Source organism: Myotis davidii, unplaced genomic scaffold (assembly GCF_000327345.1).
Source record: "Myotis davidii unplaced genomic scaffold, ASM32734v1 scaffold194, whole genome shotgun sequence".
Lineage (NCBI taxonomy): Eukaryota > Metazoa > Chordata > Mammalia > Chiroptera > Vespertilionidae > Myotis > Myotis davidii.
Window position 1 is genome coordinate 3,891,855 of NW_006286673.1, and position 20,511 is coordinate 3,912,365.

Sequence of the window (20,511 nt, forward strand, 5' to 3'; positions counted from 1 at the left end):
AATAAGACTTTCTTTAAAAAACAACAACATATTTTAGTGATTTCAGAGAGGAAAGGACAGGGAGTTTGTTTTCATAAGTTTAAATAGCAAAGTATATAAGCCAATGCATATTAAAATGTTGATGTTTTGAAATAAGACACACAATTTTTAATGAAGATAGAGTGAATACTCGAGGGTGATTGACTGCCGCCTGCATGCCCCACACTGGGGATGGAGCCCACAAACCATGCATGTTCCATGACAGGGCATTGAACTGTGACCTCCCAGATCATAGGTCAACGCTCAACCACTGAGCCATGCTGGCCGGACAATAAGACTTTCTTAACATTTACTCTGAACAAGGATCAATTATTTAGCAAATAATTTATTCTTGAGCAACTCAATGGGCTTAACTAGAGTACTTCTCACGTTCTATCCATGAGTTCAGATGGACTTGAGAAGTTAAGTCTCAAAATCAGATGCAGGCACAGAACTAGTAAGTGGCATAGTCAGCACTCATACCATTTCCGTCTGACCCCAAAGCTTGTGTCATCTATTGTCTCCTATTTTGAAAAACACTGTACCATCTCCTTGAGCATGCAGGACAATTATATTTAAAACTTTTTTTACATAAGTCAGTGAGATCGACAATCTTGGCAGCAAACTGCTAGTACCTTTCCTTCCCCACTGTTAAATTTATTGATATTGGCTGTCTTTCACTGAAAAGCAAATTTTTGTTCTTACTGAGCAATCTGATAAGTTACAGAGGACAGATATTGGTATTTCCATTTCAGGGTTACACTCACAGTAGGTAATAATCTTGTCCAAGCTTTACACCATGATTTAGATGTGAGGCTGGATATAGAACCCAGCTTTCTTGCTTTTTTTTCATATGCTGCTATGTACTTTAGATGCCATAAGATTGGATTATCTTACCTGCACCCAAAGGACTCCAAATAAATTTTATTAAAATATCATTCTAAATTACCATAACCCAACAAAAAATAAGCTATGGTTTACTTCAGAGATATTATAAAGACACTAAAGGCCCAGTGCACAAATTCGTGCACTGGCGGGGTTCCTTGGCCTGGCCGGTGATCGGGACCAATTGGGGTCATCTCGCCCAGTCCCGATCGGGGCCGGCTGGCCAGGGGGAGAAATTGGCGGGCCATGGGAGGTTGGCTGTGGGAGTGCACTGACCACCAAGGGGCAGTTCCTACATTGAGCATCTGCCCCCTGGTGGCCAGTGAGTGTGATAGTGACCGGTTGACTGGTTGTTCGGTGGAGCAGTCATAATGATCACTTAGGCTTTTTTATAGGTAGATAGCCCATTATAGGGAATTTTTTACAAGAGTACTGCCACTTGCACCTTGATTCTGTGGGGTAGACTAGGGAGATTCTTTCCAGATATTTATTGAACAGGTTTGGCCTTTAGCTTGTCACTTGGAGGCCTCATACTTACTGATTATAAAACTTATTACAAAGGTGCAGTAATCAAAATAGTGTGGTAGTGACATAAAGACAGACGTAGAACAATGAAATAGAGAGCCCAGAAATAAATCCTCACACATATGGTCAAATGATTTTCAAGAAGGATGTTAGACATTAAATGGGGAAAGGATAGTTTATTCAATAAGTGGTGCAGAGGAACCCGGATATCTACAAGCAAAAAAATTTATTTAATCATTATAATACATATAAAAAATTAATTCAAAATGTATCGAAGACCTAAACATAAGAGCCAGAACTTTTAGAATAAAACATAGGGGGAAATCATCATGACATTGAATTTGGCAGTGATTTATTGGATGTGACATCAAAAGGCCAGATAAAAAAAACCCAAGATAAATTGGTCTTCATCAAAATAATAAAAAAACTTTTGTGCACCAAAGGGCACTATTAAAAAGGCAACATAAAAAATGAGAGAAAATGTTTGCAAATTATATGTTTCATAAGTGATTAGTACCCAGAATAGACAGTATAAAGAACTCCTACAGTTCAGCAATAATAGCAACTAAAAAAAAAATCAGAAAGAATATATGCACCCCTGTGTTCATAGTAGCATTATTTACAATAGCTAAGACCTGGAAACAGCCCAAGTGCCCTTCAGTAGATGAGTAGATTAAAAAGCTGTGGTACATTTACACAATGGAGTACTACGCAGCTGTAAAAAAGAAGGATCTCTTACCCAGTGAGATAGTATGGAGGGACCTGGGAAGTATTATGCTAAGTGAAATATGCCAGTCAGAGAAAAGCAAATATCCCATGATCTCACTTCCATGTGGACTCTAATGAACAAAACAAACAAACAAACAAAATAGATCTAGAGAAATGGAAGCATGCAACAGACTGAAGCATCAGAGGTAGGGGGAGGGGAGAGGAGAGAGTAACCAAAGAACTTAGATGCATAGGTGTATAACTCATGCACACAGACAATAGTGTGGTGAAGGCCTGGGGAAGGGACAGGAGTGGGGAGGAAAGGGTCAGTAGGGGGGAAAGGGAACATCTGTAATACTTGCAACAAAACAGATACATTTTTTAATAAACGGGCAAAGGACTTGAATAGACATTTCTCTAGAGAAGGTTGACAAATGGCCAATAAGCACATTAAAAGATGCTCAGCATCACCAATCGTCAGAGAAAAAGTACATTAAAACCACAATGAAATACCACCTGTACCCATTTGAATGGCTACTATCAACAATAGAAAATAAGTGTTGGCAAGAATGTGAAGAAATTGGAAACCTTGTGCATTGCAGTAGGAATACACAGTTGTGTATCTGCTGTGGAAAACAGTATAGTGGTTTCTTAAAAAATTAAACATAGAATTGCCATATCATCCAATAATTCTTCATTTTCAAAAGAATTGAAAGCAGGAACTTGAGTAGATATTTTTACACCAATGTTCATAGCAGCATTATTGATAAAATCCAAAAGGTGAATGTAACTGAAGTGTCCATAGATACATGAATGGGTAACAAAATGTGGAATATATGTACAATGGAATATTATTCAGCCTTAAAAAGGAGGGAAATTTGGGCAGTGCTACAACATGGATGAACCCTGAGGACATTCTGTTAAGTGGAATAAACTTGTCGTAAAAGGGTAGATATCATATGATTCCACATGTATGAAGTACTTAGAGTAGTTAAATTTATAGAGACAGAAGAATGATGGTTACCAGGAGCTGGGAGAGGAGCATAGGGAATTATTATTTAATGGGGATAGAGAAGAGCAAAAAGTTCGGGAGATGGATGATGGTGATGGTTACACAACAGTGTGAATGTATTTAAATCTGCAGAATTGTACATTTGAAAGTAGTAGAGATGAACTATGTTATATATAGGGTGTCCCAAAAAACCATACACACGCTTTGAATAATTATAAAGGCAGTGTTTATTAAAATACATTTAATTTTCAAAATTGAGCTATCATCTGTTACAGTGTGTATATTTTAGTCTCCCTATCTATACTATTGGTTATACTAATACCCTTAGTATTTTTTTAAAAATGGTTTTTATAGTATTGCCTGCAGATTCTTAAAGTTCCCTTATAATTACAAAATAAACCACATCTGTTCAGCTAAGATGTTTATGGGAATATGATGGGAGGAGAGTAAAGTTTGATAGAATAAAATATGTAACGGAATTTTTAAAATATATTTTATTGATTTTTTTACAGAGAGGAAGGGAGAGGGATAGAGAGTTAGAAACATTGATGAGCGAGAAACATCCATCAGCTGCCTCCTGCCCGCCCCCCTACTGGGGATGTGCCCGCAGCCAAGGTACATGCCCTTGACTGGAATAGAACCCGGGATCCTTGAGTCTGCAGGCCTGCACTCTATCCACTGAGCCAAACCGGTTAGAGCTAAAGGAATCTTTTTTGTTAGTGGCTGGTTTGTGTTGTATGAGGGGGACTACTTTTCTAAGTTATTCTTTGAAAATTATTTATGTGGCGGTGACGTGGCCAGGATGTTGGATGGGAAGATGGCTGCCCCGTCAGGTTGGGGGGGGAGGGGGGAGACCAGAGAAGAGTTTGAGATCTTAGACGCAGGACCACAGCAGCCGCGCAGAAGAAAGGAAGACAGCAGTGCCTTGCACAAAAGCCACGAACAACAATATCCGCGTTGTGGGCAGTAAAAATACAAATACTTAACCACGAAGATCCACAGATTTGCAAGTGCAATGAGCAGCCATGCCCAACTCGAGGGGTGATGACAGAATGGACCCCATGTTCACAAGCCTGTGAAAGAGGGAGGCAGAGCAGACAAGTGCCATGTACCCAACCACTGAGCACAGGAGCCCTGATGAGGGCCCCAGAGGGGCTGCGTTGGGCTCTCGCCAGCCTCTGCCCAGTGTTGCAAGGGCCAGGACTGCGTGACCCTGTGGGGGGCAGGAGTGCGGTCAAGTGTGGCAAAGGTGTGGGTCCCTGGAGGGCGAGGTATACCACTACCCCCAGAAACAACAGCCTCCTCTCCACCACACCCAGCGAGGCTGAGGGCGATGGGATTACTCGAAATGCTACCTGCGCCAAGCCCACCATAGGAACTTCAGACTTCATTTGTTTCAAAAAATGGTTCCCAACACCAAGGACACACTGGGGTCAAAGCCCCGCCCCCTCCACAGGGTCCCCATGGAAACGTGGTTAGGGAGATGCCTGCCTTCCACACTCCACATTCCACACTCCACATTCCCACGGCTGTGGGAGAGTAAGATGGGCTGCGGCTCTAACCCCCTGGAGAGGAAAGGGTGAAGGGATGAGGAAGCAGCACCCGGTGCCGAACTGGCGTGGGAGCCTAACCGAAAAGGCGGTGAAGATCTCGCATCCTAGAGAACAGGACAACCTCAGTGTGAGGGAACTGAACCAGGGGACACGAATCCTGAAACTGCCTGAAGTGCTGAGATCCCAGAGGCTGAAGTCGGGCTCCAATGACCAGAGAAAAACCATTCAGTTTTCCCTGGACTCCAATGAAGAGGAAACCACAGCCCCCAGGAGCCAGGATAGCAGCGCTGCCAGCTCCAGGACTTCACTGCTGCTGAGGGTCAAGGCGCCCAGCAGGAACTCCGTGACGCCGAGGTCCAAAGAGGCCACCAGGACCGCGCTGCTGAGGTCAGCCACGTCCACCGGGGCCGCGGTGCCGGTGCCGGCCAAGCCCGACCCAGTCAGTATCCAGGTGAGCTGGGACCCACGGGGGTTCTGGGCAGTGGACACTAGTACTAAGCTCAGACCCCAGGAACCAGGAATACTTCCCACAAGGGAGGACTCCAGTAGTCCCCCTCCATCATATTTTCGTTTCGTAAGTGATTTTTTGAAGCCAGAGAAACCAACCAAGGCAGCAATGGGGCTTATAAAAAAGACAGTAGAAGTGATGAAGTTAGACCACCAAATAAGAGAAACTAAAATCCAGCAAAAAATGGTAACGGAGGAAGCTGCATTCCTACTCAATGAAAAGTTACCTGTCCAGGCTGGCACTACAGTCATGCTAGCAAACCTGACCAACAAAGCTAAGGAGTACAGAAAAGAAATTGAAAATCAGTGGCACACCTATGCACAAGTAAGTGGCGAGACCTTACCAACGAAACAAGAATTCGCCTCCAAATATGCAAAACAAACTTCAGAGTTTAAAACAACACCGCTCTTGGGGAAGGAAACCCTGGAATACAGTTTGAAGCAGCAGTTGGAGGCCATGAGGGACATGTCACAGGTAAGGGAGAAACAGCAGAAAGAATTGCAGACATTACAGGAGAAGCTAAAGAAAGCCCGAACTAAGACAGCTGCAAAGGCCCAGGCCCGGTACCTCCAGGAAAAGGCATTACTGGAGAAGCAACTGAATGAACCAGCCATGGGCATGTTGGGAAAGAGAGAAGAAAAGGAACTAAAAAGGAAGGTCCGGGCCTTAGAAGTGGCAGCAGAGAAGCGTGCTTCTGAGTTGCAACGCCTCCAAGCAGAGGAGGAGGAATCACACCAGGAGGTAGAACAGCAGCCCCAGCAGCCCCCGGTGGACAGGACCCCCCAGAGCTGGTTAAAGCTTCAGAAGCGGCATCTGCAGAAACATTGGACTGTAAAGCGCATACCTGAGAGGCCAGTGCTGCAGCCCGTTGCTCCAGGACCACCACAGGCTGCCCCAGGACCACCGCAGGCTGCCCCAGGACCACCCCAGGCTGCCCCAGGACCACCACATGTTGTTCCAAGGAGCAGAAGAAGAAGTTCTTTCCTAGCCACCGAATCGAATCAGCCCACACTGCTTTCTAAATTGTCACAGAATCAGTAAGGACTGGAGCAAGGATTCCTAGGTGCTGCCTAAACCTGCTGAAGAAGGTTTTTAGACCTCATTGCCACTGCAAAATACCCATCGTGATGTGTTAGTGTGAAGGACTAGGTGCTTTGTTACAGCAGAACTGCTAGGTATTTGTGCTACCAGCCTCCCTTCGTTAGGATTTTCTTTCATTAGCTCCTGTTAATAAGCAGGGTGTTCCTCAAGTCTTCAGATAACCTAACACCATTTGCCAAACACTCATACATGAAACGAAGTTGAGGAAACCACCTTGAGGACGTGAGAGGAAAACAGTTGTGTGATTTATGTCATCTGGCTGAAGCAGATTTCTGTATAAAGCACATTTAAGGATAGCATCTCCAATTGACTTTGTACAGTGCTTTCTGCTCTTTAACCAGCCAACATCGGTGTACCCTCATTCCTTTTGGCCAATTCAACACAAAGCCAAAATGTTCTTAAATTTTTTAAAAAGAAATTTGTGCCAAGTAGGCACAAATGACCAGCTGGCCCCTTCTATAGTTTGCTCATGAGTGAGATGGTATTCTTATAACATCAAGATCAATAAATGCTAGGCAGAACAACCTTTTATCTGAGGCAGCCCTTACCATTTTAACTTTCAGTAAATTGAAAAGGGAAGATAGAGGGGACGTATATTACCTCAACTCTTTTGAAGAAAAGGTATTTACGAAGAAATACCTTTACAATTAATAAGGTGGCTGAATGCCTCTGCTTGTTTTGTCTGTTCGTTTTTAAAATATCAAAAGAAAAATTTTAAATATTTGGATGACTTTTTAGAGTCTTGTGCTATCTCTTTCTGTAGCAACACCCTAAATTCTAAGATGACAACATTACTTAATGTTAACTATAGTAAGTACTTTAGCTTCAGGTCCCCTATTACATTTTCATACTGTATGCACTTAATAGTGCATGAAATACCTTTTGTAATTAACATGTGCCATATATTTATGCTATTTAATAGAACTGGGAACAGTAATTTAAATTAGTATAGACTTTAGGGCAATTTTTTTACATTTATGACATATTGATGGGTAGACCAGTGGTTTATTTGAATGCTGAGTTCTAGTACAGAAATATAATCTTATATGTTAACATTGCTTTTCTATGGGGAAATACAACCAACTGTATGTTTTCTGGAAATTGTCAGTAATGAAAAACTTCAAAATAACTTTATTGAACTTTATTTTATTTATGTGTAAAATGAATTCCTTTAAATTGCATTACAAAAAGGACTCTACCTCAATATGCCTTTAATTTCTAGCTTTAACAATTTTTATGTTAAATATTCCTTATTAAATAAACATTTTGTTATTAAAAAGTAAAAGCCTACTTGGATTTCATATTGTATTTATGTGGCTAGTATCTGGCATGTGTGTATAAATATTTATTAAATAAGCATACAGGAGTAAAGTATTCAATAATTACCTTCTGTTGCAATAAATAGGATTCTTAGAAAATCATCTTTGGATGAACATTCAGTCCTTAGCATAAAAATTATAGATACTTTTCATGTGGGTAATCCTATTAATGCGGTTTGGGGGGTACCTTCTTGGGCTTTGAGAAGGGCACTGAAGTACCTAAGCTGCCTAGATTTCAGGATGTAGGAGGAGCTGTGGGAGATGTAAGACTTATCACATGAGAAGCCTGCCTTCAAGGAGCTTGCAGTCTTTAAAAAAAAAACACAGACATATTGTTCATTAGCTTTTCTATAAATTGGAAAGGGATACAGGTCCCCAAAAGAGATTGTGATTGGTACACCTGTGAACTGTTTGGGAAGGAGAGAGAGACCTCTTTCATTTGGGATCTGAGAAGTTTTGTAGCTCCAAGGGAGAGCATGTGAAAGAACTGGGGGTGGGGGAACAGAATGTGTTGTGCTGAAAAAGACAAGCCAGGCATGTACACAGTAGGGTTCAGTGTGGGAACAAGATGGAATCGGCTTAACAAAATTTAAATCTTAGCCAACACTAGGATTGGCTTCTGCCTCTTGCTTTATTGATATCTATTCTGAGTCTGTGGATAATTAGGTGCAATGAAATCTCAAAGGAATACATAGAGAATCAAATGAATGGAAACCGTGTGGGTTTATGATATCTTTGGAATCACTGTGAAGTGTCCACAAAACAGGACTTTGTGACTGATTAGATATTAAAGGAAAACTTAATGATAAAAGTATAAACTTCCTTAAAAAATTTTTTTGAAAAAAAAATATATAATTTTTTATTCTAAAAGAGCCTTTGGGTATTTGACCCTTTTCTATTCATTATTTTAATATGATTGTGAGCTTATAATGTGCAGTTTTATATTCTGCTTTTATTCACTTTACATCAATACAATATTTCATCCTATTTTAACACAACTGTGCAAGGCTATATAAATGGCATTATCAGCATAAGTTTTAGTGATAGCGCAGGGGGTTTTAAATCCTAGATCAAGTTGACCTTCCTTTGAACAGAGTGTGGATGGCAGCTACACTCAAACCTCAGAAACATAATTGCTGCACAGTCCAGCTCAGAAGGATGACACCTTCTTTCTCTCTGTTCTCTGCTCGTGATGATGACTCGCACCTGCAGAACAGGTGGATTTTAGGGAGAACAGGTCAGTGTGTAACGGGTCCCTTATGAATGGGTGAGACCATCCGTTTCAGAAGGAGCTTCAGCGTGTTTTGCTTTTGTATCGCAGTTTGATCAGCTTCCTTAAACATTGTGGTCTGCGTCTGGGAAAGAAGTCATGCGGCAGTGGTAGCCTGGAAGATTCACAAACATTTAATAGAATATTCTTGCTTCGCCAGATCCAGATCTGAAGACAGATCCACTCTCAGCCTCCCAGCCGAGGGCAGAACACCGGAAGCTCATGCGCACCTCAGATAGATTTCAAAAATAATTGGTGGTGCTTTGTGTGCATGGACATAAATTCCTCCTTGAAAGTCCTATTGCTGGTAGCTGGCTGCGACAAAAAGATTACTATCTTATTAATTATTTCACAGGATTTCTCAAAACTCATTAGTGCAGATGGCTTTTATTGGCCTTTCAGTTTTTTGTCTCTCATTTAGATGATTTTAGTAAACTTCAGGAATTTCGTAGAGAAAGAAAATGTTCCCAAACTTAATTTTGTTCCCACCAGCCATCCTGTGTTACTAAATTGCCAACATGGCCAAACTTAAGATACAGCTTTATCGGTTTGCGGCTGCAAAGGACCGAGTCCTTTTATGTGGCCCTGTCTCTTTAGATATTGAAATAGAGTGTTTTATACAACTGTTTATGACAAAACTACTAACTTCTAGTTAGGACATTTTTTAAAGAAAAAATTATGTAAGTTTTGGAGTATACTAGTGCAAAAATGATACGCATGTGCTAAGTCATGGGATGTATGTGCTTTGAAAACACTGAACTTGTAAGGAAGAATATCGCCGATGCTGCGGCAGCATGTGAGAGGGACTCGTGTTAGAACAAAGCAAAGTCCTGGAGAGCATAGTGGGGGATCCAGAAACAGGACTTGGTCTGTTACAACCTGCGACCTTAAAGCAGGCTTTCAATGCAAGAGACTAGGATGGGCTACTCCAGAAGGAGCATTGGGGTGGCTGGAGGCAAGTTAAGGCTAAGTTCAATTAGCTACACTGCAGACACTAGGTCCTAGGATGAGCTCCAGATGAATTTAAATCAGATGAAACATTTTTAAAATGAGAGGTGGTAAAGGAAAAATTTGACAAATTTACATAAAACATTAAATGCACCAATAAAAAATAAAACAATTATCTCAAGAAGTCTTTGTACCAAATATAAGAGTTAATACTATCCGATATGTTTAAAATTCATCCAAATTTTAGGCGCATTGTCAAAACACAAACAGATAAGTAGGCAAGGGAAATGAAAAGCAGTTCGTCTGAGGACAGGGACTTACAAGCTTCACATGGAAAACTACGCATCACTCGGATACTCTAAGGCAGTGATGGCGAACCTTTTGAGCTCGGTGTGTCAGCATTTTGAAAAACCCTAACTTAACTCTGGTGCCATGTCACATATAGAAATTTTTTGATATTTGCAACCATAGTAAAACAAAGACTTATATTTTTGATATTTATTTTATATATTTAAATGCCATTTAACAAAGAAAAATCAACCAGAAAAATGAGTTCACATGTCACCTCTGACACGGGTGTCATAGGTTCGCCATCACTGCTCTAAGGATTATAAGAAAACATATTGCAGTCATACTATCCATTATTTGGTTATTTGGATGGTAATTTAAATTGACCTGGCTTTTAGAACATTTATCACAAGCTAAGATGTAGGTTCTAGTGTTCTCGTTTTTCAGATGAGACAACTAAGGCTTAGAGGAGCTAAAATTGTGCCCGAGATCCCAGAGCTAAACCTGATCCCTGTGTGAATAGAGTCCCTTGAGGGTCCAGCTGCCAGCCCAGCACGCTGGTGAGGAAGTGCCCGCGTTCATCTGTGATTGTGAAGACTCCGAGGATTTTTTATAAAGCCTCGGAGTGGAAGACAGAACAGTGTGTGCACCATAGTTTATTCTACATAAAAATATGTCAGCGTGGAAGATAAGATTTAAAAAGGATAGTAGTATTCTGGTACAGTATTATAGGTGACTTGGTAATATGTTTGTGTTTCATATGAATTAAAAGTATATAATACTTAGTAAAATGTGTCTGCCTAAAATGCATTTTTAAGTAGGGCACCTAATTTTTGTTCCAGAATTTGTTCTTACTGGGAACGTGAACCTCAATATCTGTGGCGGCTTACATCTTTCATGATATTTTCAAAGCCATGTTAACAGGAAGTCCTTCCCTCCCCTGCCCCCCCGTCTGCCCAGGTGGCGCTGGTGTTCCCCAACAACGACCCTGCTGCTTCCATGGTGGCCTTCTACGGCTGCCTGCTGGCTGAGGTCGTGCCTGTGCCCATCGAAGTCCCGCTCACGAGAAAGGTAAGGCCCGCGCTTTCATTAAAGCCTCCTAATGGGAATGGCGGGCTCGGCTACGCTGGAACGTCCTCTCATGAGGTCAGAATGTGCAGACAGCTCATTTAAAATGGCTTTTCGTCTCAGCAGGGTGTGGATTAAGAGGTTTTCCTTGTTTCTGAGGCTGTCAGGTTTTCAGCAGTTAGCTCAGTGAAGGGGACAGTACCTCACGCTCGGCTCAGCTGCCGGGTTAGCAGGAACAGTGTCTCCGAGGCAGAGCTGTACATTGTAACTCCACTGAGCCGAGTAATCTGTCAGTAAAGCAAGTGTCTGGGTGTTTTGTTTCTCAGCTTCATTACACTGGAAATTGGGTAAATGACATTTTTTTTTTATTTCAAGGGGGGGAGCAGTTGTTGCTTTCATTCAGATGTTCGGATATTATCAAGTCCCAGGTGCAGCTACAGTTTATGAGATCTTATACCATAATTAGAATAAGTAGCTAATCTCATTCTTATAATGATAGCGTGGTCCAGTATAAGAAGGAACGTTGTGCTGTCCTGCACGTCAGTGTATGTTTTTTCGTCCAGGTCAATGACTTGCTCCAGAGCTATGGTAACGGGAGGGAGAAACATAAAGGAAGGAAACCCTACAGGGTTGACACTGATGGCCACCAAAGAGTCGCATCTGGAAGCCACGGAGTGGTCCCCTCTGACACGCAGGCTCCTTGACTTCAGAATGTGACATTTGTTGTCTTAGAGAACTTCTCTTCATTTTAAATAAAAGAACCATTGGCTCAGGTACAGTTGAGAAGAGGGTAGGATGTACACATGAGCATAGGTGATGACATGTTCTGCTCCCACTGGACTCGTTTTAAAATAATGGGCCTAATGTGAACCAAATTTTCTGAGTCCTGAATGTTGCTTATTGAACCTGACTGAAGAATCTAGTCCCATGTACCTTTATTTATTCTCTGTTCTAAATCTTGGGGTCAGTGTTCCTGCGATGTATGGCATGGAAAGGAGTGTCCACATATCTGTACCAGGACAGGCCTCGAGTGGTCACAGCAGATCTGGAAAAGCCTGCCACCAGTACCCTCTCGAGGTGCCTGAGCTGGTCTGGTAAGGCCAGCCATCAGCACAAATCTGTCAGCCAGTGATTTAGGCTGAGCCAGAATTTCTCCTTCGTGGACACAGGCTCTGCCATGGGCATGTGAGTCTGACAGGAAAATAGCAAGGCCTTCAGGATGGGGGTCAAAGGTGAATATTCTAAGTAGGATAGAACCAGGGACAGGATGGGCTCTGTGGACTGCAGGAGTCAGCCAACCAGGGCCAGCCCCTCACTCAGCATTCACTTCCTCCCCTTGGAATTCTAACTCGCCAGCCATTTGCCAAGGTTTTCAAATACCCCATTAAAATGAAATATCTCTGAAAGGGGTAACATCAATGACCATCACATTTTTACAACCTCCCTATGATCAGTCCCAGAATCTCTTCCTCAGGAAATCAGAAGTGATAAGGAGACCATGAGAACCAGGCCTTGTCAGGAGGGACATGGGCTGCCCTGGGTGACCATCAGGCAGCCAAAGTATAAGTACATGAACTGATGTCACCCCCATGGGGGTCTGCGTGTGTGTGTGTGTGTGTGTGTGTGTGTGTGTGTGTGTTTGGGGTGAGACCAGATTTGCCAAACGTTGATAGTTATTGGAGTTGGATGAATAGGTTCATGGGATTTCTTTTTCCTTTTCTCTATATTTGTGTATATACTTGGAAATTTCCATTATAAATAAAAAGTTAGAAGCTAATTGGCAAAATATACATATATATTAATGACAAATTCATCTTAGTTTTGATAAGTAAAATGTCATGTGTCCAATGTCTTTGCTTCACCTGGTTCCGTGGCCACGGGTCATCTTTAAGCACGTGGGTCTGCAGCATTTTGTGTTGACTCGGCCTCTGCATCCCTCTCTCCATCGTGCCGTTCATTATTGTTTTTTTCACCTCCTGAGAGCTAACCAGCCAATAGTTGGTGATTTGGGTGGGCAAGAATGGAATTGGATAAACTAACTGTAACTAGTTATTGTGGGGCCACAAATAAAAATGAGTTCGAGAGAGACTTACCATGAACTTACCTCTTCTTTATTAGAGAGAGAATCCTTTTTATGGGTGTGATTGATGGTTGCTGGTGAAGAGACTGACATGAGACTGGGGTTGATGATGGTCAAGTGACATGTCCACGTGGCCTGTCTGACGCTTGAGGAGTTACTTGTCAGAGAGGCAGTGGTGAGGCGAGACTTCTAGGAAGTGACATAATTAGTCAACTCTCTACATATTGGAGAAAAATTGAAAGCAAGAGGAAGGTTTGAATTCAGGTGAGGTCTATTTTTCCCTTGGCAGCTAAAGAATCATAACTGAGGTTTTGTGATGGGAGAGCTGACCATCCGTGACAGCAGAGCTCTCGAGAGGAAGGGCCCTAGCCAGGTGACCCCCCGCAGACCAGAGTACCTTCACTCCCAGGGGAAGGGCTCAGAGAACCTGTCACAGCCGGAGAGCACACTGGGAGGGGTAGCGTCACATTCTTCCTGAGTCTGCTGATGGCACCTCAGGCCAGGAGGCAGTCTCTGAGGCCCGGTCCGAGAGCACCATGTGGCAACTGCACAGGGCACGTCCACCTTCTTGTCCTTGTCCTGAGAGTCCAGGTGGAGACACAGCTTTGACATTGTGTGTTGAGTGTCTCTACATGCGAGGCTCTGCTCTATGCTCTGAGTTCAAGCGTGTGTTTGCTCAGGGGTCTTGGTGCATGAAAGAGATGCCCAGCTGCCCTGAGAGCCGGTGATGGGGTCTCAGCACACTGGGGTGCGGCTGGCAGAGCTGTTCTGTGAAGTTGACAATTGATCAGAGCGCTCAGTAGGAATTGTCCAGATGATGAGGACAAGAAGGTCCTTCTGGACAAAGAGAGAGCAGACGTGAAGTCTGAATTTTGTGCTGAACTGTGGCAGCCTGATCCCAGTTACTTCTTCCCATGTGGTCTCTCGTCACTTCTTCTGTATTTTAGGTGTCTCTTCATGTTTGTGATTCCATTATTTTAGAAATCAAATCATGAGCAGATGTTGGAAAGACAGGGTTCAGGGGACATCATGCCTCCGCTGGGAGTGCCAGGATCAGCATGTGTGCCCTCGGCATGGGCACCAGCCCTTGGCAGACCAGGGCAGGTAGCCATGGGCACGCTTGCTCCCAGTCCCTCTTGCTGTAGACAGCCTAGCAAACTTACACTCACAAAGAAACACCTTCCTGCTACTGATCCTGTTGCTGGAATCTGTCTCCCCTCCCTGCTGCGTGATCATGGTGTTTGGCGATGGGATATCCAAGTTCACATTGAAGTGACTGGTTATAATTGTGCTTGAAATAGCATTGCTTGAAGGAAACGTCCTGTGAGCAGCCCTGAAAGGGACCATCACTGTCCCCGGGTGCCAAACCGGTCCCCTCTCAGGGCTGCACAGGTGTCGGGGGTTGTCTGTGCATAGTCCCATGGAGAGAGAGATGTGCTTTTCCCTGGGGGTTTACATCTACAATAAGAAATGTAGCAACTGTTCACTTGAAAGACTACAGTTTTAAGATGTCAACTCTGTTGATGTTACTCAGGGGAAAACACCACATGGTCTCACACTTTTCTTAGCGAGGCGCAGACAGACAGAGTGACAGGTAGCCAGGTCCTGGCCCACTGACAGGCTCGCTGGTTGTCTGGGGTTCAGGCAGAGTCCAGTGGGAATGAACACAGCTCCAGATTCAGGACCTGCAGCCTCTTACTCACCCAGAAGAGCTGATGGGTGTGGCTCCAGCTTTGTTCTTTGGTCCCACTCATCCCCACGTTGTTATCTTGTTTCAGTATAAGACGTGCAGTCTGGGCTGTAGCCATGCAGCTCCCACACAGTGTGAGTCGCAGCTGGTGTGGCACATGGGAGGAAAGAACTCCCAGTGACCTGACTTCTCACAGGGAAGCTGACACAACAAGCAACAAAACCCCCAGGGCTGGCGGTTCCCGTGGCTGCGCCACCGCCAGCAGCTGCTCAGACGCCGTGTTCCCAAGTCGGTGCTGGCCATTCGGAGGCTCCCAGTGCTGTGTGACCAGAGTCAATGTCAGACATGTGTAATGCATGTTCTTATTTCCTGAGACAGTGGTGCTCATGGCGGGGAAAGGTGACCAGGTCTCCATTTCTTTGGTAGATGTGATCAAATATGGCAGAGCCCTTTGCTCTGAGTGTTTCAAATCAGGCAGCCGGTAATTATTCCGTATGAAGACATTTTCTTGGACTCTTTCTGTCCCCCCCAATACTTATGGCCTACAGTTGTAGTCCACAGAACTAGGGTCTTTATGAGGCCCACTTGGTGCCAGCCCCACGCTGAGTACTTACTTGTGCTCTCCTGGTTGATCGCGGGCAGCAGTCCTGTGAGATGGCTCCGCCTTGCGCCCCACGGTGCAGATGAGGAAAGTGGGGCCGTGTGGGCTCGCCACCCCATTCAAACCCACGCAGCTAGCAAGCAGCAGCCTGGGCTCCAACCCCAGTTCTGCAGAGCCCAGTCTGTGCCGAAACCGTGGGGTGTCCAGGGAGGTTCGTTCCATCCCGGAACCCAGGGTGAGACCTTGTTTTGCCAGGAGTGCCACTGTCATCTCGTCTCCGTGCCTCTTCTGTCGCCCTCTCCCAGGACGCGGGAAGCCAGCAGATCGGCTTCCTGCTTGGCAGCTGTGGGGTTACTGTTGCCTTGACCAGCGACGCCTGCCACAAAGGACTGCCGAAGAGCCCGACGGGGGAGATCCCGCAGTTCAAAGGTGAGACAGTGCTGAGTGCTGTGCTGGGAGACGGGCTATTCCCTGGGAAAGGTGGAACTACATGGAATCAGTTCCAGAGTATACGCTTTCCACACACACATGTCTCAGGCAACACATTACATGTTCTCCGCCTCCCCTGCGGTGTCATTTCACCGGCAGTGGCTTTTGCACTGTGGATGTTGTCCTTGATTTGACAGAAACACCAGGGGTTCCTCCTAGCATGTGGTGGTGTGAAGCATAGCCATGAATGGGGAAGTGATTCCCCACTCTTTTCTGGGAAACGCTCACCTACAAAGAATTTGTCCTTTGTTTCCAAGGTTGGCCAAAACTATTATGGTTTGTCACGGAGTCAAAACATCTCTCTAAACCTCCTCGAGACTGGTTCCCACACATCAAAGATGCAAATAATGACACTGCATATATCGAGGTAAGTCACTGGGTGTGGGTTTCGGGACTGAGTCCCTGCGGTTCCAATAGTTACGCAGTTCCAGGATCAGGACCTGCCGCCTCTTACGTACCCAGAAGAGTTGATGGATGTGGCTGCCGCTTTGTTCTCTGGTCCCACTCATCCCCACGTTGTCATCTCGTTTCAGTATAAGACGTGCAAGGATGGAAGCGTGCTTGGGGTGACCGTGACAAGGATTGCACTGCTGACCCATTGCCAGGCTCTGACACAGGCGTGTGGCTACACAGAAGGTATTGTGGGGTGTGGGGCAGGGGGGGAGCCTCTGGGACCCTCCCTGCAGGACCCTGACTCCTGACCTTGGTCTGTGAGATGCGTGTTGACCAGTCAAGGGACTGTGTTGTTCCCACTAGTAACCATAAGAAGCGTGATAAGTTTGCGCCCAACTCAAGTGCAGGTTAACGTGGGTTAGGTATGTCTCAGCTCTGGCTGCCCGAACAAATCCCATGTCCTGGGGCTTGGACAGCAGACGTTTGTTTGCCATGGTGCTGGCGGAAGTCTGAGATGAGGGCGCCTTCAAGGTTGGTTCCTGATGGCGAGTACCTCTTCTTGGCTTGCAGGCAGCACCATCTCTCTGTCCTCATGCGGCCTTTCCTGTGCACGTGGAGAGAGCGAGAGATGTGGTGTCTCTTCTGGAAGTCTGAGATGAGGGCGCCCTCAAGGTTGGTTCCTGATGGCGAGTACCTCTTCTTGGCTTGCAGGCAGCACCATCTCTCTGTCCTCATGCGGCCTTTCCTGTGCACGTGGAGAGAGCGAGAGATGTGGTGTCTCTTCCTCTTCTCACAAGGACACCGGCCCTACTGGATCAGGTCCTACCCTTTGACCCTTAGCGGTCCCATCTCCAAATTCAGTCACTCTGGGGTTAGGGCTTCCACCTATGAACTTGAGGGGACCCTCCTGAGGCCGTAACAGATCATTAATACCATGTGTATTCATCTCGGGCGGCACTTCAGAATCTCTCTGAAAGCATTAAAAACGTCCCATGTTCAGCTCACCCCTACCAACTGAATCGAGTTTCTGGGCGTGGGTTCGATGAGCTCCAGGGGTGGGCTACGCAGTTGAGACCAGTTGTGTTTATGATGTACTAGACAGGATAGTCATGGAGGCAAGAGGTAGGGTGACCAGAGGGAACTGGTATCAGTACTGACCTGGGATTCTAGGAGGTCAGACCACATACCAGTTAACCCTCTGGCTGGAGCCTCTGTGCCAGGGGCCCTGTGATGGGGATGTGCCTGAGGAAGCTGGTGGTCACATTGCTCCACTCTAACCTGAAATGCTTTACTTTTTCTGGTGTTTCGTCGTTGTTGTTCTGTTTCTCTCTCTCCCCCCTTCCTTCTGGTAGTCTCCCTTTAAAAAAAAATTTCACTTAGCTCGTGAGATGTTCTGCTGATTTTTGTTCCTGAACTAGTTTCCAGGACATTTTTACACGTTGTCTCTAATTATTACCACCCTACTCGCCAGTGTTTTCCATTTTAATTTCAACATTCCTTACAACCTCCTGACCCGTTTCCTTGCCCTAATCAGAGGTCCAAGGTTGTCACTCTTGTGAGGTCGAAGAGAGGAAAAATATATATATTTGCTCCTTATTTCTAGATTTAAAAAATATTGGTATAACATGGAATAGAGACTGTTACCTTTGAGCATGTTTATTTTGAAAGCCCCTCGGCCCATCCTTTCTGATAGGGGGTCAGGCACAGAGTGAGGAACTTTTGGCAAGCATCTCCAGAGCAAACAAGTAGAAATGGAAGACGGGGCACCAGCCAGTGCCTGGGGCTCAGCACTGGGCGGCCTTGGACAGGGGTGTAGGAGCTGGGCCCCCTGCCCTGGCCAGTAGACAGATGTGACTTCAAGAGGAATGGTCATGGTGTCGCTGGCAGCTGGCTCTCCAGCTTGGCTTCCATGTTCCATGTAGTAGTTGTTCCAACCGTATCTTTTTAGCTCCTTTTTCTTACCCCATCTTTGAAAAGCCCCCCATAACTCTTGACTGCTCCCCCATCCTATCCTTCCAAAGCCCCCGCCTCCTTTATCATCCGGCCCCACCCCTGAGATTCTTTGGTGCAGCATTTGGTGTTTGCTGGAAACTGCTTGGTCCTCCGGGTTTCCTGGGAGAACACATAACGAAAATGAAAAGAATCTTTTTTTAAAAAGGGAAAAAAGCAGGGAAGGGGGAAATCTGTATATAAAATGAGGAGGAGTAAGGTGCTTTAAGCGATGGTGTAAGGAGCTATTGCTGTCAGCGTGCATGTTAGAATCTACTGTCTAGAAACAGTTTCCTGGCAGGCTAGCCTTTTTAAATGGGTCTGCAAGCTGCGGACTTTCTGCAGAGATACTGTGAAATGATCGTATTCCAACATCTGTTGCTACCTCTGTGGGACGCCGGGTTTTCCTTGCCCTTTGTTCTGTACCTGTTTTCGTAAGAATCTTCCTATCCTTTTTATTTGCACAGCTGAAACAATTGTGAACGTGTTGGATTTCAAGAAGGATGTTGGGCTCTGGCACGGAATCCTAACAGTAAGTGTGAAGCTGGGCCCTGCTGTGTCCTGGTAACATTTGCATGTCCTCATGTCAGAATTAGAGTTGGGATCTTTATACTTATCAGCTATAAGGAAATACACCTAACAACTCAAGACACCTAACAATGACAACCAAAGTTGTCATTGTTAGGTGTCTTGAGTTGTCAGGTAAAGTAACTTCCAAAAGCCTGCCAAACCCACTGGGTCTCTGCAGCCACTCGCTTGAGTCACTGAACCACATACTGAGGCTCCAGCCTTTCTCGGGCTCTCCCTCCCCACGGTCAGCACTTATGATTACACAGCAGTGTTATCGGTGTCTTTTGTTTGGGCCACTTGCCCGTACATCTGATTTGGCTACAGCATTCTAGTTATTTTTCTTTCTATGAGTCAGTGTTTTTAACTATTGAGGAGATCTCCTGTGTCATTATGCTCTGGGGAAACTCCTTTACGGACCTCCCCTTGAGGAAAATTCAGCACACGCCATAGAGAACGCGTCTCTTTATTGCTGCTTGTTGATAGTGATGACAGTTCAAAGTTGTAGACACATTTATAGAGACATAATAGCTTATTATTTAACTAGAGGCCTGGCGCACAAATTCGTGCATGGATGGGGTCCCTCGTCCTGGCTGTTGATCAGGGCTGATCAGGGCTGTGTTCTGCTCTGATCAGGGCCCAGGGCCAATTTGGGTGACTGGTGTTGGGGGGAGAGGTCCAGGGAGGTTGGTGGGCTGGCCGGGGAGAGGGGCCCTGGGAGGTTGGCTGGTGGCTGCAGGAGGTTGGCTGTGGGAGCGCAATGACCACCAGGGGGCAGCTCCTGCATTGAGCATCTGGTGTTCAGGGTGCATCATAGCAACCGGTCGACCAGTTGTTCAGTCAGTCACTTAAGCTTTTATATAGAGAGATATAGGTTTGGCACTTAAAGTGTGCAGCATAACTGCATAGGCCAGCCGTGGGCAAACTACGGCCCGTGGGCCGGATCCGGCCCGTTTGAAATGAATAAAACTATTGAAAACAAAGACTGTACCCTTTTATGTAATGATGTTTACTTTGAATTTATATTAGTTCACACAAACACTCCATCCATGCTTTTGTTCCGGCCCTCCGGTCCAGTTTAAGAACACATTGTGGCCCTCGAGTCAAAAAGTTTGCCCACCCCTGGCTTAGACCCTCATCGTGTCTGTTTTATAAGTGGCATTTTTAATCACCCATTTTTCTTCTTACGTTTCTTATGCTGAAACTTTATATCTTTTCTTAAGTAGTAAAATCTAGTTCTTTTTGCACGATTGGTAGAAACATCAGTACAGAAAGAGAATTTGTTGTTTCTTCATAAATCGGAATTTATTAGAACAAAAGCATTTAAGTATCACATAGGACAAAGTTTACAGCTCCAGGTCGGCAGTGTCTTTCTGTGATCGAGACAGTTCATTGCATGACTCCCCATGTGTCTCACTGCCCTGCTGCCCTTCCTTCTATAGCTTTGTGACTCCAGGACAGTCACCTGAGCCAACGAATCTTTTGTTGCCCGAGTCACT

The 20,511-nt window shown here is 44.9% G+C and overlaps 1 protein-coding gene across 1 annotated transcript in view; it reads left to right on the forward strand.

The window, feature by feature from the left end:
- Nucleotides 1-20,511, forward strand: part of DIP2C (disco interacting protein 2 homolog C) — a 178,441-nt gene that overhangs the window by 63,731 nt on the left and 94,199 nt on the right. Inside the window, exons 10-14 of the mRNA XM_015560308.1 lie at nt 11,096-11,206; nt 15,880-16,003; nt 16,321-16,430; nt 16,597-16,699; nt 18,913-18,977. Coding sequence (XP_015415794.1) covers nt 11,096-11,206; nt 15,880-16,003; nt 16,321-16,430; nt 16,597-16,699; nt 18,913-18,977 — 513 coding nt within the window. The remainder of the gene's footprint in view (nt 1-11,095; nt 11,207-15,879; nt 16,004-16,320; nt 16,431-16,596; nt 16,700-18,912; nt 18,978-20,511) is intronic.